This window comes from Microtus pennsylvanicus, chromosome 4, assembly GCF_037038515.1.
Source record: "Microtus pennsylvanicus isolate mMicPen1 chromosome 4, mMicPen1.hap1, whole genome shotgun sequence".
NCBI lineage: Eukaryota > Metazoa > Chordata > Mammalia > Rodentia > Cricetidae > Microtus > Microtus pennsylvanicus.
The window spans coordinates 84,004,270-84,028,502 of NC_134582.1; the positions used below are offsets into that span (position 1 = coordinate 84,004,270).

At 44.7% G+C, this 24,233-nt stretch overlaps 1 protein-coding gene across 2 annotated transcripts; it reads right to left on the reverse strand.

Moving 5' to 3' along the window:
• Positions 1–1,309: 1,309 nt before the first annotated feature.
• On the reverse strand, positions 1,310–23,591 carry Znf169 (zinc finger protein 169). Of its 2 annotated transcripts, none has more exons than XM_075969675.1 (5): positions 23,015–23,591; positions 19,350–19,435; positions 17,345–17,471; positions 16,831–16,926; positions 1,310–9,504 (listed from the first exon to the last, which is right to left on the reverse strand). In XM_075969675.1, exons 2-5 carry the CDS (start codon positions 19,380–19,382, stop codon positions 7,547–7,549), a joined length of 2,214 nt encoding a protein of 737 aa, XP_075825790.1. In that variant the 5' UTR covers positions 19,383–19,435; positions 23,015–23,591; the 3' UTR covers positions 1,310–7,546. The 2 variants fall into 2 exon arrangements, with proteins under 2 accessions (XP_075825790.1, XP_075825789.1); XM_075969674.1 differs by having other exon boundaries at positions 1,310–9,507; positions 23,015–23,588.
• Between the last annotated feature and the right edge of the window lie 642 nt (positions 23,592–24,233).

Sequence of the window (24,233 nt, forward strand, 5' to 3'; positions counted from 1 at the left end):
GTTCTGTCTCACTGGGTATGGCTTGAGCATATATAAGACATCAAAACTCACCTTCACAGTGACACACTTCCTCCAACAAGGCCACACCTCCTAAAAGTACCACTCCCTATGAGGGCAATTTTCTGTCAAAATGCCTCAGAAATATTTTTGGGTTTTTTTGGTTTTCATCTTGAATTGTTTTGTTGTAGCTTATAGGAAAATGAGTATTGTTCTGTTAACTGAATACCACTCTGTAATTGGGAAAAGTGACATTCTGAATGCTTCTAAGTAAATACATCTTTTTTCTATATGAGTAGTATTGTCCTTTCCATAGGTCTGAAATTTTTCTTCTCAAGGGGAGCTAGTTTTTGTTTTTGCCCATTTTAGGTCATGAATTATTGCAGTATTTTTCTTTAAATTTTACTAGCTGAAAAAAATATTTTGTCTACACACCTTGCATATTGTGAAGGGGGTAATAAAAAATTAAAACATTTTCATCCACAGTTGAAATTCCAAAATCATGATCAATTGAATGAGAGATTCCACATAATTCAGTTGTAGAGATAAGATAATCAATTGTACCACAGGATGAAATTATTAGAATCAAATAATCTGAAAGTCTTTGTTATGGAGTTTGTGACCCCTAGGAAAAGACCGTAGACTCGATCCTGATTATAATTAGTTAAGTTTATTAAAAACGCTGGTAGACAACAATCTCTAAGCCAATTAGAGATTTCCAAGCACAGTGGGGTGAGGGAAGAATTTTTTAAGGCAAAACCACAAGAAGACCTTGTGTATCTGCACAAGCAAGCCAAGAGCTGCTCTGCTCTGCCAAGATTAGGTAGTCAAGGCAACCTCAAAATAGTCATTGAATGCCTGTGTAAACAGGTTACAGAAATCAAATGGCAGTTAGTCATATCATAACAAGTAGACAGTCAGGGCTGTGCATTTGGTGGAGAGGTGCCACCGACTAAGGGTTATTGAGAACTTATCTTCCAGGGACTGGAGCCTGAGACAAATGCCCAGAGGGTATCAACATGCATGTCTAGCATAAAATGGAGTTTCTTTAGCCATCAATGGCCCCTGAAGGACTAGTAGAAAAAATGTGTTCTACTGAGGACTTTGTGTTCTTTCACTGCCGTTACGATGCAGCAGCAGTTACATTCTGAAGTTCCCCTATTAAAGGCCTGCGAATGTATCCCCAAAAGCAGGAGCTGAAAGTCTGAGACAGCCATATGAAATTTTTTGTCGACATAAGTCCAGCAAGAGCTCTGAGAAAGCGGGCTATGATACCCTTGTCCATTTATCTAAATATGGATTGTCAGAGAACTTGACAAATTAGAAGTATTTTTAATTAGTTAAGCCAGCTTTTATTAAATTATGCCACATTTAAAATTAAAATCGGGGTGTATTTCCAAATAGTGTGATTTGTCCTTTATAAATCAGACGCCGGGAGAGAAAAGCGTTGCATCTTGGTACCATTGTCCAATTTATTTGTGTTTTCCTTTAAAACCCCAGACTCATTCGTTAGAGTCCTGTTAATCGGCTTAGCGCTTTAGGGGGCACTCTTAAAGAACCATGTTCTACAATAGCACCCTTGTCATTTTACACATTTTGGTGATGGAGCAGTTGCTCGTTATATAATTTTGGCTTCGGTTCTTTCCACTTGTGTTTGTCTTTGTAATTTGGGGAGGAACACTGAGCACGAGTCCAGGATGACAGTAATCACTAATAGCTGTAGAGGAGTTTGTTTTGTTTTGTTTTTTAAGTATTTTCCCCAGTAAATTTCCATTTCGAATCTTACATCAAAGTCTTTGATCACTCTGAGTTGACGTTTCCACAGGAGGAGAAACCTCAAGAGGGTTCCAGTTTCTCCAGCATAGCTTGTTTAAAAGGTTGTCTTGTTTCCCAGTGTATCCTTTGTGCCCTTCTGTCAGTAACCAGACAGCTGAAGATGCTGAGGCTTACACCTGAATCTCCCATTCTCCCCCATTGGTCTTCATGCCCTTGGCCCCAGTCAGTGCATGCCGTTTCTGTTCAGACGACTTTGTAGTACAGTCCCAAGTCAGGTGTTAGGATACTGACAGCATTGACCTTTGTGCTCAGCCTTGCTTTGGATATTCAGTCTCTTGTGTTTCTATATAAATTTTAGGATTTTTCTATTTCTGTGAAGAATGTCCTTTGGATTTTGGTGAGAACTGCTTCGAATCTGCTATTATTCTGGCAATATGACCATTTCAATAATATCTTTCTGCTACACTAAGAATATGGGAGGGTTCTCTTTTTCTGTTTTTGATTTTGTTTTTGGTTTTTGCTTTCTTATAGTTTCCCGATTTCTTTATTCGGTGCTTTATAGTTTCCATTGTAAAAAATCGTTATTATTCTGTTTTACTCTTTGGCATTTCCTTTGATGAAGTTATTGCAAATATGATTGTTTTCCTGACTTCTCTTCCAATGAGTTTGTTGTTTGTGTATAAGAAGCTACTGATTTCTTCTATATTGACTTTGTATCCTGCTACTTTGTTGAAAGTGTTTATCAGATCTCAGACACTTCTGGTAGAAGAATAGAATCATAGCATCTACAAACAAGAACAATTTGACTTTTCCCTTTCCTGTTTGCACCCATTGTATTTCTCTCTCTTGCTCCAACTCTAATTTCACATGCTATAATAAACAAGAGTGGTGTCGATGCTCATAACCCTCTGGAGCCATAACTCAAAATAAACTCTTCCTGCAGTTCCCTTTGGTCCTGATGTTTTATCATAGCAATACAAAACTAACTAGAATGGTGGTTATTAAACTTTCTTTTAGAAAGACAGAAAGCACATAAAGTTGGGAAAGAAAAGCTTGCTGAATAGAGGAGGAGCTACAGGGAAAGGAATGGGGGTAGGTTTGATCAAAATACATTATATGAATTTATGAATATTTTAAAGAAAACTACCGAGGTAAATGGTTGACACATATGCTCATGTCCATTTCTCAAATGCAATTTTTGTAACTTTTGACGTGAGATGACTCCACATCACACACACATACATGTACACACACATCACTTTCAGATCAGGTCACTGGAGAAACTGAGGCAAAGGGGCTTTGGGGTAAATGTGTTAGGGTGACCTGGTCCCCAGGTATTCCTAGCCATCCCTGCTCAGGCTGACAAGGATATCACTGAAGTGTGGACATCTCCAGGTGCATGGTGGGACCAATAATACCCACTGACCAGTCCTTCGCCCATCCTCCCAAGACGGTGATTCCTCCAAACTGAAATCCTTTTTGTTTCTGGGGTAACCTCACCGGAGCCAGTAAAGGATCCGAGGCCCGGGGAGACTGGCCCTATGGTAAATATATAACATCAAAGGGGCCCGGCTGGGGCCAATCCTAGAGTAGTCAGGATTACAGGTATTCAGGCTCTGAAGTTTAGAGAAAATGGGCTGAAGAAGGTGGGCAGCCTCAGCTCTGGAACTCCTGGCTGGAGGACTAAGGAAGTTTGTGACTGACGGGTGTGACTGACACCCTGTGCTAGATCACGGACACAAGGGCACAGCCCAACAAGACGTGCCTTTGAGATGCAGAGACAGAATAAACACAAATGCCTTTCAGTCTGTGTATGGGGAGCTGCGCGTGTGGTGATAAGCCCTCTAATGGCGAACACTGGAGAACCTTCTCAACAGTGAGGTTTGGGACAATACTACTCACTGACAGACAGAATCCAGAATAATTGTGCAGCAAAAATCTCTGTTGCTCCCAAGAAAGTCAATGCCCCAGAATCCTCCACAGTAGATCACAACACGGCCCACACCTGCTGCGCGGCGTTGGAGAGAACCAGTTTATTTAAAGAAAAGGTTATAAAGCACAGAGGACTGCGGTGTAAAAAGCAGTCAGCTACCTCACGGGCGGCAAGGAAATGCAACTCTCCTCCCTCCCCATTAGGAAAGCTGAGCATTTACTCGTGGTTTCTGTCGTCTTCACCACTGTGAAGAAAAACGAGCAGTCAAAAACACCTCTCATGGGACGCATGGATCACCTTGGGAAGGGGAAATAGATGAGATCTCATGGGTGAACTGGGGGCGGTGGGGTGGGAGTAAGAGGAAGGGTTGGGGGATGAAAACAGGAGGGAACCGCATGGGAGTTGGGGGAAGGACCAAGTGGGAGAGCAATGAAAGAGGTATCTTGATAGAGGGAGCCATTACAGGGTTAAGGAAAAACCTGGTGCTAGGGAAATTCCCAGGAATTCACAAGGACTTCTAGGAATAGTGAAGAGCGTGCCTGAACTAGCCTTCCCCTGTAATCAGGTCCGTGAATACCCTGTCATCATAGCACCTTCATCTGGTAACTGATGAAGCAGATGCAGAATCCACACCCAAGCATTAGGAATCCAGTCAGAGGAGGAGGGATTATATGAGCAATTGGGGGTCAAGATCATGAGGGGAAACCCAGAGACAGCTGACCCAAGCTCAAGGGAACTCATGATCTCTAGCCTGACAGCTGGGGAGCCTGCACAGGACCAGACTAGGTCCTCATGTGGATGAGAGTTGTGTAGCTTGGTCTGTTTGAGGGGCCCCTAGCAGTGGGGCCAGGGTCTATCCCTGGTGCATGAGCTGGCTCTTTGGAAGCCATTCCCTATGGTGGGATGCCTTGTTCAGCCTTGACGCAGGGGGAAGAGCTTGGTCCTGCCTTAATGTGATGTGACCTGCTTTGTTGACTACCCATGGGAGGCCTTAGCATTTCAGAGAAGTGGATAGGAGGTGGGATGGGGGGGGAGCGGGAGGAAGGATGAGAAGGGGAACTGTGGTTGGTATGTAAAATGAATAAAAAAAAATTTTTAAAGAACACCTCTTATGGCAGGAGTTGATGGCTAGTTAGCTTTTATAGAAGTCGAGGGGTACTGTTATGTTGAACTGTGGCCCGCTGCAAGCCCAATCTGTGTATTAAAGCTCTGGTGATACAGCTGTGTTTGCAGAAAGGACATATAAAGAGGTCCCAAAATGTATAAGGTGTCACCCTAATCCAATATGAAGCGTCCTTATAAGACAGGGAAGGCTGAGCGTAGCAGCACGCACTTTAACCCAGCCTTAGGGAGTACAGGTAAAAGGATCAGGTTCAAGGCCAGTCTTGAGTTCAAGGACTTCCTGGGCTACATGAGAGTTGTTTCAAAAGAATAAGGGTAGGAAGCTTTGGGGGAAGAAGGGGGAAAGGGAAGAGAAGGAACAAGGAAGTACTATGGTAACCTTAGCTAATACAGACTTTAGAACCAAGAGTGGGGTGTTGTCCTATCAAACCAAAAAAAATGTGTTAGCGTCTTGGAACTATGAAACATGTGGCGGCTAGGCCCGTTTGAGGTGCAGGTGTGAGGTGGTCCTGATGAGGTCTCAGTAATCAGGCACAGCTAATTAAATTAATTAGAGAATTAAAAACTAGTATCCTTGCTATACAGTGGCAAGGAACTTGGCTTAATTAAATCCTAGTGTTCTGTAGAACGGAGTGTTTATTATCACTATTAGTGAGGGTGCACATTGCCACAGAACGAGTGGAGGTCAGAGGTCATTTTGTGGAGTTGGTTCTCTCCTTCTATGAGGATTCCAGGGATCACACCTGGGTCCTCGGGCATCTGTGGCACATGCCTTTACCTGGTGAGCCATTTTGTTGGCCCCATATGGAGGTATTTTGAATAATGCAAGTACAAAAAGCTCAGATGAGATTTCTACACAGATGATCAAACTATCAACTTATTTGCCCTTGCTGCCTCCAGCAAAGCATGAAGACACAGACAAACTGAGGATATTGTTGAGCAAAACATATTTAGAACTTTAAATTTTGGAAAAATTTCCCCTTATACATATAGGTTTTTTTTAAGCCATGAAGTGTGTTTTGGAGGAAAGAGTAGATGGCTGGAAACCATTTTCTAAAGAGATTAGTGTTTAATGTGAACCACAGACAATTAGCCACCTTACCCAGCACTTTCTAGCCTTTGTGGACAAGGAAAGAGGTTGGGGCAAAATGAAGACAGACTTTAGGGCTTCTGAGATTCTAAAGAAAACAATAGTGGAGCTCCAAGCTGTGAGCATGTGCTCATCTTGAAGAAAAGGGAAGAGCTTGGTGTGATGGCCCTTAATCCCAGCACTGGGGAGGTAGAGGCAGGCGGATCTCTGTGAGTTCAAGGCCAGCCTGGTACATAAATGCATACACAGAAAAAGGAAGAGGAAGGGGAAAAAAAAAAAAGAAACGCAGAGGAAAATGGGGGAAAATGTGGTTTCAAGTAGAATTCATAAATTAGGGCTGCTACTCTGACCAGAGGTCAGAAAGAACAGGTCTGGAGTGAGGTCAAATACGTCTCCTCAGGGTCCACGGCTCACACTCCATGGCTCAGGCCTAGGGAAACAATATTAATTGTCATCCCTGTGCGCCAGGGGACAGAACACTGAGTCAAATGTTATTCTTGAGACTCAAGGTCCCATAGACTTTGCCCTGCTAGGCTTGTACCTGACACTGGGACCATCACTCCTCAGGTCTTTCCAACATTTCCCCTTTGGAATAAGAAAAATGTATAGCTCAATAAAAACAATAAAATAAAGAATATCTAACCTGTATCTGTCTGGCCATTGGAATTTGGAAGCACATTCTTGGATTTCATAGAACTGCAGACAGAAATATGGTTTGCAGGTGGACTGGACTTAAAGCCTCACCCAGACTTGACTGAGCTATTTATATTAGAGATTTTCAGTGAGCTAAGGCTTTGAGGTCTGGGGATGCTGTGAATACGGTTTGTATTTTGTATGTGCAAACACCAACTCTGGTGCTGCAGGGAGAGCTAGCTGTCGGCTGAGTCACACTCCCCCAGTGTGAATACTGATTGATGCCTGACCTCTGATGGGATGTACCTTGATGTAGGACATTTAAAGAAGCAACCGAAGTTGAACAAGGTCCTCTGGTGTGGCCCTGTCTGGGAGGAACAGGTACCAGGAAAGCATATTCAAACACAACCGGAAGCTGTTCATCCATCGCTAAAGAGAGGTGAGGCCGGAGCCACACCTGAGCCAGTCTGAGAGGGCTCCCAGGCTCCACATACATGGCAACGTACCTCACTCTTTTGCCTAAATCATACCGTCTGGGGTATTTTGTTAGGGAGCCCAGAAAATTTACTTACTGAGGAAAGTAAATCATAAACCAGTGATTTCACGAACAAGCAAGGGCTTTCTTTCCCTCGTTCCATTTCAGGAAAAAAAAAATGGAACCTTCATTAGTGATTTCTGCCAGCTTCATGCTCTTGGGGAAAGGAACAGGACAGGCAAACACCTCTCAAGCTAGGAGTTGATAGCCAGCCACATGGTCCCCCTTATGTCTGCGGGGGTGAAACGTCTGGCTGAAGCCTGCACCTGCCGCACCCCCACCCCACCGCAATCCCTGCATTTGTAGGGCTTCTTCCCAGAGTGGGTCTACAATGAGGGCAGAGTTAAAGCCAAAGCCACACCCAAATGGCTTCTCTATGGACTGGACTGAGTCCTCCAGTCAGAGCGGTCTGGCATTCCATCCAGTCCCCCCAAACACACACGCTGTTCACGTAAAGCGCCTACTTAGAATGTCTCCTCTGGTGTCGGGTGAGAAGATACTTAAAGGCAAACGCGCGCCCGCACTGGGGGCACAGGTAAGGCTTCTCCCCAGTATGGCTCCTCTGGTGCCCAATGAGGTTGAACTTCTGGCTAAAAGCCTTGCCACACTGGGCACACACATAGGGCTTCTCTCCCGTGTGCGTCTTCTCGTGCCTGATGAGGAGCGACTTAAACTCAAATGCCCGTTCACACTCGGAGCACCGGTAGGGCTTCTCCTCTCCGTGGGTCCTCTGGTGTCTGATGAGAGAGACCTTCTTTCGAAACTCATGCCCACACTCGGCGCACAGGTAAGGTTTCTCTCCCGTATGGATCCTCTGGTGCCTGATGAGGTTGAACTTCTGCCTGAAGCTCCGGCCACACTGCGCACACACGTAGGGCTTCTCCCCTGTGTGTGTCCTCTGGTGCCCGATGAGGTTGAACTTCTGACTGAAACCCCTGCCGCACTGGGGGCACACATACGGCTTCTCCCCTGTGTGTATCTTCTGGTGTCTGGTGAGCAGTGATTTGAATTCAAAGGCTCGCCCACACTCGGGACACTGGTAAGGCTTCTGCCACCCTGCGTGGGTCCTCTGGTGTCTGATCAGCGTGGCCTCCTTTACAAAACCACGCCCACACTCAGGGCACAGAAAAGGGAGCTCCCCCGTGTGAATTCTCTGGTGCCCGATGAGGTTGAACTTCTGGCTGAAACCCCTGCCGCAGTGGGAGCACACATACGGCTTCTCCCCCATGTGTGTCTTCTGGTGTCGGGTGAGCAGGGACTTGAATTCAAAGGCTCGCCCACACTCGGGGCACAGGTAAGGCTTCTCCTCGGTGTGGATCCTCTGGTGCCTGATGAGGTTGACCTTCTGGGTGAAACTCCAGCCACACTGGCGACACACGTGAGGTTTCTCCCCGGTGTGTGTCTTCTGGTGTCGGATGAGCGTGCCCTTTTGGCCAAAGCGTTGCCCGCACTCAGCACAAACATAGGGCTTCTCCCCAGAGTGTGTGATCTGATGCGTGAGCAGCCTGGAGAGCAGTCGGAAGCCACGGCCACACACGGAGCAGATGAAGGGGTTGTCGTCAGAGTGGGAGCTCCACCTGTGTTGCAACAGCGAGGCCTTTCGGCAAAAGCCTCTCCCGCACTCCGGGCACACGAAGGGCTTTTTGTCCAGGTGAGTCCTCTGATGAAGGAGGAGGTCCACCTTCTGGCGGAAGCCTCGCCCACACTCCGGACATACAAGGGGTCTCTCTCCGGAGTGAATGATCTTCTTGTGGTTGTTGAGAGAGGATAAATACATGAAACCTCGCCCACACTCCCCACACACATACGGCTTCTCTCCCGAGTGTTTCCTCTGATGGACCGTGAGAGAAGCCTTCAGAGTAAACTGGTGCCCACACTCAGCGCACAAGTAAGGCTTCTCGCCTCCCTGCATCCCCTGGGGCTTCATGAGATCTGACCTCTGGCAAAAGCCTGTTCCGCAGTCAGGATAGTCATGATGCTTCCGAGGGCTGAAAAGGCTGGTGGCATCGGGAAGCCCTGGAGGAAAATCTCCCTGAAGAACTGCTCCAGATTCTGACCCGTCGGACCCCTTCAATACTGTGCCTGCCTTCTCGGGGATGCCTCCTGGGGCCGCGTCAAGGTCTGTTAGTTTCCTGCTGCCTTCTTCCACCCAGTACACTGCCTGACCTTGACACGGGCTAAACAGCGTCTGCAGGATCTCGGTTGGACTCGCCCTCTGCAGCAGAGCATCACTGCTGGCCCCCTCTTCATCTCGTTCACTGATACAACAGCCAGGAGCTTCCGGCTGGAGGTTGCTGCCTGCTGGCGGGCTTGGGAAAGTCTGAGGGGGCTGTTCACTCAGCACACACACTCTGAGGACGTCGGGACTAGCAAAGGATATCGGGCAGGAGAGACCGGGCTCTAATTCTGTCCTGGGTTCTGCTAGAGAGAAAGCATTGGTCAGATTCCGAGATGCCGGTGGGTAGTAACATTTCCCCAACTGTAATTCCTCAGACGCCCACACACTCCCTTCACAAACAGCCTTCACACAGCTCTGAACGTCAGGAAACTAAAACCCTGAAAAGCTTCATGGGCATTGTCAGCTCTATAAACTACTGCAATTAGAGCCGCTAATAGGGGCACGAACATGCACAAATACTTGTTTTTACTCAATGAGCTGTTTCTTCTTTCTTCTGAAAGAAAGTGACAAATTTGGTTTCCCCAGATGAGAGAGGCAGATTGAAATAAGCTTAGGGACCCCTGTGTGATACTAAACTGAGTGCTCCCTCACCCCATAAGCGAACAGGGAACGAACTGGGTTTTCTTTTCAGCAAACACAGTGTGTTTTGGCAGTGAAGTGGGGCACCATGGCCTAGACCTGCTACCCCTTAAAGAAATATGGCTCCCGGTGACCTAATTAATCCAAGACTTTCTTGGATTTTCTTCAAGTCATAAAAAAGAAATGCCTCCCTCTAATAACAGTGCTTGCTTAGGAGATAACAAGTCAGCACACCTGTGCCATCACGATTGGGTCTTGTCTATTGGAGCTGATTATAAAATCCTATGCGTTCTGATTGAGGACTCATCACGACCAGCCTTTCTAGACCTGCCTGATTCTTTCTGACCAACACAAAGTGTGACATGTTTCATGAGCCATCGACAGTAGGTCTGCCGACTGTCTTCTAGACTGCTGTTGGATCACCGCCAATCATTAATGCACCACTTACATCTCCTTGCACAGTCCAGTACCAAAGAGCAGTCATTACAAGGAGCATATCCACAGAGGCTACAATACATACTGCAGAACCTTTGACCAGAGATGTTTCCGGAGCCCTGATCCGCATCAGTGATTCGTTTGATCTGATCTAAAATAACAGTTTGACATCCAGAGAGGTCAAGGACACCACAAGAAAACCCACAGAATCAAGTAACCAGGGCTCATAGGGGTTCAGAGAGACCCAACCGACAACCAGGGAGCCTGCATGGGACTGATCTGGGCACTACACATAGATGTTACAGTTGTGTAGCTTGGTCCTCTTGTGGGACTCCTAACAGTGGGAACTGTCTCCGACTCTTTTGCAGACTTTCGGGACCCTACTCCTCATATTGTCCAGCCTTATTACATGAGGAGGTGCTTAGTCTTACTGCAACTTGATAAGTCATGTTTTGTTGATGCTCATGGGAGACCAGCCCTTTCCTAAACAGAAACAAAGAGGGAGTGAGGGGGGAGGAACTGCGAGGAGAGGGGAAGGAGAAACTGTGGCCAGGATGTAAAAAAAAAAAAAATGTATTAGAGAATAAATGGCCAAAGGAGAAGGGTATCATGAGGCTCCCTTCCTAGCACCTAAGTCCACGTACGTCCCACTGTTATTTCTCCTAAGAAATCCATTCAGTGAGCTAGTCGAACAGACTCTTCTTGACAATCACTAACGCTGTTCCTCCTGGCCTTCCAGACTGTAAAACATAACAGTTGCTTCAGAACTGGGTGACTGGCTAGGAAAGTTGTCATGTATGCACTAAAAAGGCCTAGACTGCCACTAAAGGGAGTCACTGGGAGGAAATACGGAAAACAAGTTTCTAACTGTACTCCAGTGTTTGGGGAAAAATAGCGCTTAGGTGCAGTAAAATGGTTAGCAGAGATTTCTGATCCAAGTATTGAAGTTGCAGCTTGGATTGTCCTTACCACTTAATGGAAAATGCAGGAAGAAATTAGTAGAATTGTTAAGAAAAAAAGGAAAATTCTGGTTATGCATACTGGGCAGGTGAGAAAGCCTGTCCGAAAGAGAACACTAAGAGCGTCGCTAAACAGCCTTTTATGCACCATATAACTATGCATAATTGCAGAAGTCTGAACAGACGTGGGATTACAGTGCCAGAAACAAGCACTTGGAGCCAAGAGAGCAGGGAGCAGAATAAAGTGAAGGAAGGCTGTCGTGCTTCCTGGAACCTACGGCTCTGGGTAGAAGAACTTCTGTAGTATTACAGACTTCTTAGGTTAGGGTTTTTCGTCATGGCATCTTCCTACATATGTCATCACACCCTCTCCTTTCTTCCCCATGAACTTCCCTCTGCCCCTCTAGCTGCTTCTTTCTTCCAACTTCTTTCTTATTACGTATGTTCCATTACCTTCTCTAGTTTCTACTTCGTTCAAGTGTCCTCCCCACCTTTATGACTGATACCCTGTAAAGTTTTCTGATGGAGAGAGAGAGAGAGAGAGAGAGAGAGAGAGAGAGAGAGAGAGAGAGAGAACTTTAGGTTCCATCTATGAGGAGAAGGCACACACTATTTGTCTGTGAACTCTGGCGTCTTCTGTTGAACGTGATTCCCAGCTGTGTTCACTTGCCTGCAGACTCTCTCGGTATACACCTGAGAGTAACAGAGCCGAGTCATACAATGGTTCTATTTTTAGCTTCTTGAGGCATGGCATACTGATTTCCACAGAAGCTCCTGTGTTTATGTTCTCACTGGCAATGTGTAGAATTCTTTTTGCCCACCTCCTCACTTGAATTTGCTGGGGAGGGGGTGTTTTTACTGACGATAACCATTCTGATGGGAGTGAGACAGAATCTCAAAGCAGCTTTATTTTCCAGCTCCCTGGTGTTGGACACTGCTTCACACATTCAGTGTTCACTTGCACTTCTTCTTTTTGAGAACTGTCTGTTCAGCTCATTTATTAACCTGGTCCTTTAGTATTTAATTTTTAGCAGAGCTATTCTGATGTAAACATGCACTGGGCTTCAAAAAGGGGAGAGCGACCCCACACTTCTATCACAGATGTGAAGCCCACAGCTAAGTGGGTAGTCGGACCGCCACTCGTGGCTTCAAGGGTACAGCAGTGGTTCTGGGAGGGCACTCGACTCCCGGCGGATGGCATGGGATGGGGCTTAGCAGAATTCTAGGAATGGAACCCCTGCCTCAAGTGGGTGGGGGGCCTGGCCATTGCCCCTGTGAGCCTGAGAGCAGAACAAGCCCAAGAGGATTATTTATGAGCCTTAGGCATTAATGGTATTTGTCTTCCTGCTTTGTGATTTACTTGTCTATCACTTGCCATTCTACCTTGGGGTAGAATAGAAATATCCTAACCCTAACACATAAGGCACAAAGAAAAGTCCACGTGGGAAAGATCACAGCATTCCTGTCAACATTCACCACTTGAAGAACAGAAAGATCACCTTGATTTACACCTCCTTAGCTCCCACACTCTTGTTTGTCATACCTTTTTTTTTTTTAAGGTAAAAATTTATGAGTTAATCATCAATATGACTGCAAAAATTTTGTAAGTAAAGCTTCTAAAATTCTATATGTAAAGCTGTGGTGCCCTTTTTTCTCTTTATTTTTTTTTCTTTTTTCTAACCCCCTGCTCTAGGAATTCTCTTATTTTTAATTGTTTTTTGCTGCTGTTATTTTGGGGTTTGTTTGGTTGGTTTTTGGTCTTATGGATGAGAGAAGGATCTTCTTTTACCATTTTCTTCTCTTTGAAGAATTTCCTTACCTATAGATCGACATGGTACGTGTCCCAGGTTCTTTATTTCCATTAGTATCAATGTACCGATTTCCTTCACTCCTCGGGATAGTTTTGCTAGGTATAGAATTTATAATCCTTTCAGCACTTGAAGAAGATTCTTGCCATGTCCTCATTGGCCTAATTAGTTTACATGAAAAACCCTCTGTAAGAAAGACATTTTTTTCCTCACTGGCTGTCTTCCAGATTTTTACCCTTTTTTTTTTTTTTAGTTTCCAGAATTGTAATTATCATGTGAATTAGTGTTTATGTATATATGTTTATTTAATGTTTCTATGGCTTCTTGTATCTACATGTTTATATTTTTTTACAAAGTTTAAGAAGTTTTCAACCATGATTTTCTCAAATATTTTTCATTATCCTTTTGTATTCTGATGACATAAATACTGTTTTCTTGGCTTTTATACCAGAAGTCTCTGAAATCATTCTTTTTTCAGTTTATTTTGTTTCTTTGTTCAGATTTATGATATTTTATTGTTCTGGAATCAAGTTCACTGATTCCACTTGGATGTCATGGTGAACATATTTAATCCTACCATTCAGAAGGCAGAGGCAAGTGGATCCCTATGAGAGCAAAGCTAGACAGGGCTACAGAGTGAGACCCTGTCTCAACACATAAAACAAGTTCACAGATTCCATTTGTCACTCCAACTCTATAGTGAGGCCCATTCAATGAGTTCACATTTTCTCTTGTATATTTCAGTAACACAAATGCAAATTTATTTTTTATATAAAATAATTCTTTACTGATATTTTATACTTTTATTTCAAGAGCATGTTTAACAGGTTGAAAATCCTTGGGATGCTTTTTATTCAGTACTAGCGTGTTGGAGGAGGGCCCGCTTGTTTGTCCCGGCCGCCCAGCTAGCTTAGACCCAAAATAACCACACAGAAATTGTATTAATTAAATCACTGCTTGGCCCATTAGTTCTAGCCTCTTATTGGCTCACATCTTGATTTAACCCATTTCTATTAATCTGTGTATCGCCACGTGGCAGTGGCTTACCAGAAAAGATTCAGCATGTCTGTCTCTGGTGGCTCCATGGTTCCTCTCTCTTCTTCCGCCTCTCTTCCTCCCAGCATTCAGTTCTGTCTTCCCCACCTACCTAAGTTCTGCCCTATCAACTAGGCCAAGGCAGTTTCTTTATTCGTTAACCAATGAAAGCAACGCACAAACAGAAGGACCTCCTACACCATTAGGGATCAAACCTAAGACCTTGTGCATGCTAGGCGAGTGCTCTATTCATGAACTATGCCCCCAGCTCTCTTTTTATATTTTCTTTTTAAAGTCTCACAGTTGTCCAGGTTGACCTTGAACCTGCCATCCTCCTTCCTCAGTCCAGTGCTAAATTCACAGTGCTGCATCTACAGGCCCTGAAATCTAATCTGATGACCCCCACTTCATCAGCTCATTGCCATCTTCAAGTTGTAATTTCCTGGCTCTTCCTATGATGGGTGATATTTTTTATTCTATACCAAATGGTTTAGATTCTAGGTACTATTTAATGTCATTTTAAGAAATATGCACCCTATTTATGCTAAACACTAAAATACAAGTAAGTAGTTAAGTAAGTTATGATATAGCAATATAAAGTAATTCTACTCGCCAATAAAAATAAGTTATTGACATACACCATATGTATAAGGTTGGAAGTAATTATGCTAAGTGTAGAAAACAGTTATATCATGTATGAAATAATTAACATAAGTTCTAGAAAATTCAAAAAATCTATAATCGGGAACAGATTAGAAAGGAGGAGATGGTACTGGCAGTTGCTGGCTTCTGGGGGAGGGAGAGTCAGCTTCCTTTAAGGCTATAGTCCTGGTGGGTCTACCACACTCTAGTGGGTGGTCTCGTACCCGGGCATACATGGGCAACACAAACAGGACTTGCTGAGCTATATTTAAAAGGGAAGGAAAAGAGGGCATGAAGTTGGGAAATGTCCTGACTCGGAGAGATCTGGAAGGAGTGAGGAGAGAGGAATGGGGAGAATATGATCAAAATCCATTGTATGTGTGCATGAAATTTTCAAAGAAGTAAGAAAATAGTTTGCTTTTTTGAAAGAAAGGAAAAGGAAGACAAGGAGTTTGGAAAGCAGAAGTTGTGGTAAGGTGTACAGGAAGTCTGGGAAGGAGGGGTGTGCTCCCTGTGTCAGTTCTAACACAGCGCATTGATTTTGACTTCTAATAGTTTACCTTAAAACACGCCCTATTTCTTAATATTCATATCTTAATAGTATTTTATAGTATATGTTAATATACTTCAGATGATAAAGTTCGTTTTTACCAAGTCAGAGTTTGATATAAAGCATAACATCCCCCATATGGTTTATTTAGAAGGAAAAAAGTAAACACAAGAGCATGGTAGTGCTCACCTTCAATCTCAGGACTCAGGAGACAGAAACAGGCGGATCTCTGTGAGCACGGAGTTAGCTTGGTCTACATGAGGAGTTCTGGGCCAGCCAGGGCTACACAGTGAGATCCTGACTCAGAATCATTTTTAAATGCCAGTAAAGTGAAAATAAATTCATGAAAAAAGATAAAGCGGGCAAAAATTTGCCCGTACATTCTAATATTCATATTAAATTATATGACTATTCATTGGGTTTGATTAAATACCTAAATGTTTTAGAGAAATTCTATAATTGTAATCAATAACAAAAGAGAAAAAAATTTAACTGAAAAGTGGGCAAATGTCTAAAGTAGTCAAGTCTTTCCCAGAAGAGGGCACAGATCGCAAGAGAAGATGCTCATATTAGCCACCTAAAACCCCAAGAGAGTCCAGAAAGATGAGGAAGTGAAGTCAGACAATACCAAATGTTGGTAAGGATGTGTCAAAAGGATACTCACACTGCCACTGAAGTACATGCTCTTACCAGCTTCAGACACAATCTGCTTATCTAATCAGTTCCAAGTTACAAATGTGTGTGAACCAGCTACTTCAGTCCTAGCTAGGATTCCTGCACACTTCCACAAGTGTTATAAAAGCACAGAGTGACAGTATTTGATTGTCAGGAACTGGGGGTGCAGACTATGAGTGAAGAAATTTACAAAACATGCAAAGTAATGTGGTATTCTGCAGGACCCAGGGGTAGGAACCCAGAAGGAGGCAGAGAAGTAGGCCAGTCTAAGAAGGAACGAGCCTGCCCCCTGGTGGACAATGGACTAGATCAGTCTGAGAAGGAACGAGCCTGCCCCCTGGTGGACAATGGACTAGATCAGTCTGAGAAGGAACGAGCCTGCCCCCTGGTGGACAAAGCCTGCCCCCTGGTGGAAAATGAGCTCCTAGACCACAGGGCAGCCAGACTGCTACAGTTCTTCACATTTTACTGTAATCTTAATTAAGCCATCACAAAGAAAACAAAGTTATGGTAATCTACAGGATGGGTGTGATATACAGCAGCTGCCAAGGCAAGAACAGAAACTGAAGAGCATTCAGCAGGAGCAGCCTCGTTAGTCTGGAAGGGCAGGCACTGTCTTGAAGATCAAGAGTGAGGCTGGCAAGAGCACAAGAAGAAACCCTAAATGTGCTGCTGGTCCCAAGCAGAGAAGTCAGGTGCCCAGTGAGGTACACCTCCAGGGGAGCCCTGTCCTGGCGAGCAGGACAGAAAGAGAGGGAGGGAGGGAGGGAGGGAGGGAGGGCGGGCTATATAGCCTTACCTAGAGCCCTGGGAGGAAAGCTCCCTCTAGCATGCCTTCCTGGCCTGCTGAGCTCCTCATCGCCTGCCCCGTCTTTCACTTACCCAGACAAAGGTCCAGAAGGCATTCACTGCCATCTCTCCAGGGTTCCGCCCCTTGTTCCAGCTGTGTGATGAGTTTGGGTTTGGAAAATGCAATTCCTAGTCACAAGAAACAAAACCAAGGACCCCTTTAGGCTAGTGACTTAAGAGCTACAACAGAACTCCAGGCCAGTGCAGAAATGTCATACACCCAGAAGGGAAGTGCAGAGATGGGGAAAGAATATCACCCAGATGGGAAAAATGAGAAAGAATGAGCAAGGGCAGAGGACCCTGGGTCAAAAGCAGGTCATACCCGAGGCTTGAATAAACAAAGCTCCTCCCATATTTGAAGGGGTAGCCTAGAAAGAGGCCTAGAAATACATTGTCACTCATTGCAGACACACACACTCACACATACACACACACACACCTTCACTACAAAATATGGACAGTCTGAAGAAGAGAACACACTGGCTGCTACACAGACGTTTAAGATGCCCACAGGTAAACTCTGAGAGCTAAATAATGGCGGCCTTACCCAGGGAGACCAGGTGGCTATAATTCTCCAGCATCACGTCCCTGTAGAGGATCCTCTGTGCAGGACTCAACAGTTCCCACTCCGTCTGGTTGAAAGCCACAGCCACATCATGGAAGGCCATTAATGCCTGTAACAAAAACACATTCCTGCTCATAAATGAACCACCTGGCTAAAAGCAGTTTAAGTCACTATCCAGAACCAAGGCGGTAACACTGCGGCGACCTGGTGCAACAACATGAAGTGCACAGGCCTTGTTCTTGCATATTGGAGACAACTCCTTCCGTATATGAATCCAGTTCCGTACACGGAAACCTAGAAATGCAGGGTTTCCTATTTTGCTCTATTGATCTAGGCATACACAAGACCTTCAAAAAAAACCACAGTGTTAATTATTACAGCTATATAGCAAGGCATTAAATCAAGAAGCCTGAATCCTTCAACTTCTTCATTTTCTTGTATTTGGAGTGGTTCTTGCTACACTGTCCTTGCTAGCTCAACTTCCCACTCTCCTACCTCAGCTTCCTGAGTAGCGTGGATTAGATATGTTTTTTGGTTTTTTGTTTTGTTTTTTGGTTTTTCAAGACAGAGTTTCTCTGACGCTTTGGTGCCTGTCCTGGAAATAGCTCTTGGAGACTGGGCTGGCCTCGAACTCACAGATCCACCTGCCTCTGCCTCCCGAGTGCTGGAATTAAAGGCCTGCGCCACCACCGCCAGGCAGCTCAGGCTCTTCCTTTCTGAGCCACTTCTCCAGCATCCCCTGACTCTTTTATTTTCTTTATGGGTTCTGGGGAATCAAACGCAGGTCCTCACACTTATAAGACAAGAATTTTATCAGCTGACCCTTCACCCCAGCCCAATTCAGGCTTTTAAGCATAATCTCCCAATTTTTAAGTATGGGTGGTTCCTCTACCGAAAACAATCCAACCTATATTCTTAATTTTACAGTGGTATAAAAGCTACATGCAGTAGAAACTATTCTCTGGATTCTGATTTCTTCCTGAGCACATATATATGGTATTTCATTTGTACAGTGTTAGCCAACAGTAATGAAGTGCAGCTCCTCATGAGCCACGTGACCACAAGGTAAAGTAACTGGTACCCCATGGTGCCCTGTGAGGCTAAGCTCTTAGGCTTGGTAGAGCAGGTGTATTAAAGCCACTTTCTACTCTCAGTACGTTCACGTTATAACGGGCTCCTCAGGACATCGTCCCATCGTAAGTTAAAGAGCGTGTATATAAAAAAGCTCAAACACAAAGCGTGGTGGCCACAAAACCAAAGTTATTCATGAGTTATCCACATAGACAGCAGGTATAGAATCTTCACCTGTACACGGAGAAACCAACACATTCAAAGGCTACTGCGACTATAAACTTCCAACACAGTGAACAGCCTGCAGTCCCGAGGTTTGAGAAGGGCGAGGCTTCCTGAGAAGCCTCCTAAAAGAATGTGTCCGCTAACTCTCCAGTTTGCAAACCCCTTCAAAAGCTAATCAGGAGCCTGGGAGGGCAGCTGTGGCAAAGGGCTGTCCTTGAAACCACAGGCTCCTGAGCTTGACTCCCAGCATCCATGCAAAAAGCCAGGTGCTGGAAGCTCAGCGCTGGGCAGTGGAGATGGGGGTCCCTGGAGCACACAGAGCATACAGCCAGCCGGTCCCACCTATTCGGTGAGCCCCAGATTCCAGTGAGAGAACGAAACAGACGGCTCCTGAAGAATGACAGCCAAGGCTGACTGTGTGTGTGTGCGCAGCCTTCATATACAGCTTTCAGACCTTGGGAATCACTGGGTACATAAGCCTACATATCCTGTATTTTTATGTTAGCCATGTGACAATCACCGTTAGCTACTTAGTGAATGTTTTGGGCATGAATGAAGCAAAGATATTTTATAGAAAGCTCCAGGTAAGATAGGTTAGAGCTCCCAGGTGGGGGCAGGCACTGCTAAACACCCACAAGGAAGACTGCAGAGAGGAAAAGAGAAGAGGGACATGAGAAACGGCAGAGCTTACCTTGTCTCTGGTTGTCAGGAGCCCTGGGGCCATCGCCCACTCTTAGAACACACTCTCTGGACAAGAGCCTGCTCGCAGAGTCCAATCTGGGGAAGAAGAAAAGAGAAGCACTTAGGAAGACGGCCCTTCATATCCGAGTTCAGTAGAAGACAGGGATATTGTAGAAGTGAGGTCGCCAGGCTGACAGAGACATCTCTGCAGCCCATTCTTAACCAGTGAAGAGAATCCACAAGTCTGAGTCAGTCATGAATCAAACCCCATCTCTGGCTGAATAATGGGGCCTCCATGCTCCTGGGTAAACTCAGAGTGTCTATCTGCGAGCACTCCCTCTGGGAAATGAAGTTCCCCAGCGCACTGAAAACAGAAGCTTTCCGTCCATCTTCCATCCCTGCCGCTGCCCCGAGGCTAAAGAACAGCGTCCAGGAAGTCCAAGGCAGAATTAGAAAACGTAGGTCTGGGGAAGAGCAAGAGCAGAGCACAACCTGATCTTTTCTCGCGTGACCCTGGATACACCCACTCACAAATCAAAGATGAGGATCCCAAGATTTGAAATGTATAGAGTTCGTCATCAGCCTTTGCCTGCTACATTGAAAGTCGACTTCATAAGCAGACTGTGTAAGGAAGAAATAGAAGGTGCTCTTTCCCCAATTAATGATAGGAGAAAATCGTTCCTCACATGAGCTATGTGACCTGGGCTGGATCCTGGCTTACACGCATGAATGAGAAAAAGAGACAACAAGCGAGAGTTAAATACAAATGGAGCGTGAGACACATTAGAAAACTATAAATATCATTAAGTGAGATCAGGACATTTGGGATTAAGAGGAAAAGAACAGTAAGAACCAAACGTTCTGAATAATGAATTGATATTTATAATTACTGATAAATATGATGTCCTCAACAAATAAAAGTATTAAAATATCAGGGAGGGAAGCTTTTATGAAATAAAGAAAGTACTTAAGACATGACAAGGCCGGGCGGTGGTGGCACATGCCTTTGGGGAGGCAGAGGCAGGCGGATCTCTGTGAGTTCAAAGCCAGCCTGGTCTACAAGAGCTAGTTCCAGGATAGGCTTCAAAGCTACAGAGAAACCATCTCAAAAAAACAAAAAAAACAAACAAACAAAAAAGACATGTCAATCAAGTGTAACATGTGGACCTAATAAGAGAATTATTTTAAGCAGTCAGTGAAAAACAAACTCTGACCTCATCTAAAGATGGCATGAGTGTTTGTGGAGAAATAACCCACAAAATCAAGAAAAACTCCTAAAGCAGGTTATTTTAACTAATAGACACAAAGTTACTAATAAAATAAATATTACTTTCCTATACACTAGCAATGAACCACTGGAATTTGTGATTAAAACAGAACAACATTTACAATAACATCCAAACATAGTAATATTAAGCATAATTTTTAATTTTGAGATGGCTATGAGGAAAACTACAAAACTTTGTTGAAAGAAATGAAAGATCAAAATAAATGAAGAATAAATTAAAGTGGGAAAACTCGGCATTTTTAAGGCATCAATTCTCCCCAACCTGGGCCACAGATACAAAGACATCCCCATCAAAACCCTGGGAAATTAATTTGTAGATATGTTTAAAGTCTAAAATTCACAGGAAAATACGAAAGACACAAAAGAGTTAATATGCTTCAGAAGAACGAGACCAAACGCTGCCAGCATTCACAACTTACAAAGCAGTCATCAGGACAGCGTTGCACTGGAGGCGGGGCAAGCAAACTTAGAAATCCCTCCCCATAAACTGAGCCAAATGACTGTTCCAAGTAGCCCAAACTGATGAAGATGGTGACGGTTATACTCAGGGGGTAGCGTTCTACAACAGCCTTGTTCAGTGATTCGGAAGAGACAAACCAGAACTGGTACTTGCCGAGGGGTGCAGGAGCAACTGGACTCACAAACAGGCTCTGGCATAGGCTCCAAAAAGGAGCCAGTTCCGAAGAAATCCACACTTTGAGGGGAGATCTGGGTGAAGGATAATCTGCTCATTTACAAGTGATATATGTAGGTTATGAATCCATGAAACTTTAGAGCTGTTATACTTTTGGGAATGACAGCAATGTTTTCATATTGTAAAGTGAAAAATAATAAATCCTGGGGGAGAGGGATACATAACACTAAGTATTTTTTGATAGAAATATATAGTGTGTGTTAGAAATGAATATCTATATCATTTCTATATCAATATCAGTAGATACCAGAGACTAACAAAAAGCCCATTGCTAGGAATGGGTTACCTCTTTTGGAGTTGTTAGCCAGCGAGGCCCCAAAGGTACCCCCCCAAAAAAACATTACAGGAATTACCACTACTCTTGGTTAACCTTCAGAACTTGATGGTAAGACACCACATATTTGAGTCATAAAACATGAAGAAATCAAGCTGGTGCTGGCCTGGAAACTTCACCTCTGTTGGCTAATTTTCAACTGCTAAAAAGTGCTATGCAGGCTGCCATCATCAATCGCACCTAGCTATGAGCCCTGCAAACTACAATAATGACTGGCCTGCCAAGATACGCAGATAGGTCCCTGGTGCAGTAGTGGCAAAACCATCATGGGAGCAACCAACCACTTTCTACTTGGATTTAAGTGTGGCTCCAAGAGCTGAAACCTATACCGGTTATCAGGACAAGAGCCTATCAGACATGCAATAGTTCCTAGAGGCTCACCTAATACCATTATTTTGCTAAATGGACATAGTATTAAACCAATTCCTGATGACTTATTGGTTTACCCATAGATTAATACCTTCTCTCCACCCTCATTTGAGACACTTCTCTTTGCAATAGATAATGATTAACAGAAAGACCCACAACTGGCCAAGAATAAGAAACTGCAGACTGTTCAGCCCTAACAAGAACACACATATATTACAAACCCCCAGCCTAGGCTCAGGAATCATTGAGGAAGAAGTAGCAGAAAGAGCGTAAGAGCCAGAGATGGTGGGTGACTCCACGGAAACAATGTCTTCTGGCAGAACTCACAGCAGGTACCACACCATGCACAAACCCTGTGCAAACCCAAGTTAGAGCAGATCTCGGCATGGAGATGGGAGGTCGGCACCCACCCCTAGTATGGAACTACTGGCAATGTTTGGCTGCTGGGAGAGGAAGAGACAGTTTTCTCTAAGAGTATATATATAGCCAATACACAATCCAGTGGAATATATGGGAGTATTTGGGCGGCACAAATTAGTCTTAATGGGTTTTAAAACAGAAAGAAAGAAAAAGGACACAAAGATGGGTGAGTAGAGAGAGCAGATGGGTCTGGGAAGAATTTTGGCTGTTGAATATGATCAAAATGAATTGTATGGATAGTTCAAAGATCTAAAAAGAAAAGAAAAAAAAAAGACCTGGGCACATCTCCAGGATCGTGGAGTCAGCCAAGAAGTCCTGGGTCATGGGGAAAGTCCTATCCCTTTGCCGCACTCCAGGCTTTTGGAAGGTCCCAAACTCGTGGGAACCGCACAAAGTCTGAAGCCCGCATGTACAGGGGTCAACCCCCGCCCTCCCCCACACACAAACACACAAGCCTTGGCACACACCACGGCTTCATGCTTCAGTACTGGCCCCGTCTCCTGGTCTTTATCGTTCCCTTCAATCAGGCAATTTTTATGTTTTCCCCAAAGGCATTCCTCGGGCACTAACCTGGGTCCCAGTGAGCGAGCTGTATTTCCAGATGTTGGTTGGAGCAGCTCCTCAAGACTAAGAGTCCCCAAGAGTCCCGTCCTCACCAGTTCGTATGTTTGTTCCTGTGGAGAATGGCTCCTACCCCTCACTTCTCAGTCTCACTGGCGGGTGGGAGTGGAGGGACGATGTCTGGACGCTCCAGATCCAGTCTCCCAAACAGTGCCCAAACACAGGGGACACACCTATAGTGCAGCCTGGGAAGCAGATCGTGGGCCAGACTAACCTGCAGCTTGTCTTGGACAAAGTACTGAACCCCAAATCCCATTCCCACGTGGCCCCCTCCCCACCCGAGGGTCTTCACCGAGACCCTCCTCCGAGATGGGCAACGCAGCTGATTCCACTCCCGAAGACTCCACGCATCGAGGACGCAAACAGACGCTGAAGCCTGAACCTTGTGGGTGTCCCACGCCAGCTCTATAGGCTCTTCTCCTCCTGGAAAGATTTGCAGAAGCCAGGGTCGTCCTGCTCGCTCGCCAGAACCGCTGGAGGACAGTCCACAGGCACAGGTGACGACCGCAGGATGCGGAAGTACACCGGCCGGGATGACGCGCGCGCACTACACGACCCACGCAGCTCTAGAGATGGAGGAACTACAATACCCAGAATGCTGCGTGCAGCAGGACGCCTCAAGCTGACGGCGAGGCTGCACCTGGAGCTTCAGGCTGCAGAACTCTCTCCCTTGTTGCAGGACAGCAGGGTAGGCGCTTGGAGAAACTGAAAAATCAGAAAAGCCAAACCGAAGGAACCTTCAGGTACTTAAGGAAGCATTAACCAATTCTTTTAGAAAGATGTGTTATCCAGACGCCTTCATCCTGCCACCTCACTGGTTTTTTTTTTAACATGTCCGTTAAAAATGACATCTTGTGTTTTAAACTGCACTGTGTATAATTCACTTTTTTAAATGTCAAAAATGCTGGCGAGGTTGTTTCTTGAAAATAATTCTGAATTTTTAAAATGATTACAAAACAAGGTCAAACTAAGTTTGAAGACATTTAAAGCTGTACTGTTTTAAATTATTTCACTAATACAAAAATCAGTTATTGGTTATAACAGAAAGACAATAAAATCTTTACAAAAAAGACTAGGAATTTAATTTGAACTTGGATTTTGAATTGTATTTCTAGAAATTTGACATGAGTCGTATCTTCAAATTATTTCCTCTTTACTTCTTACAGTG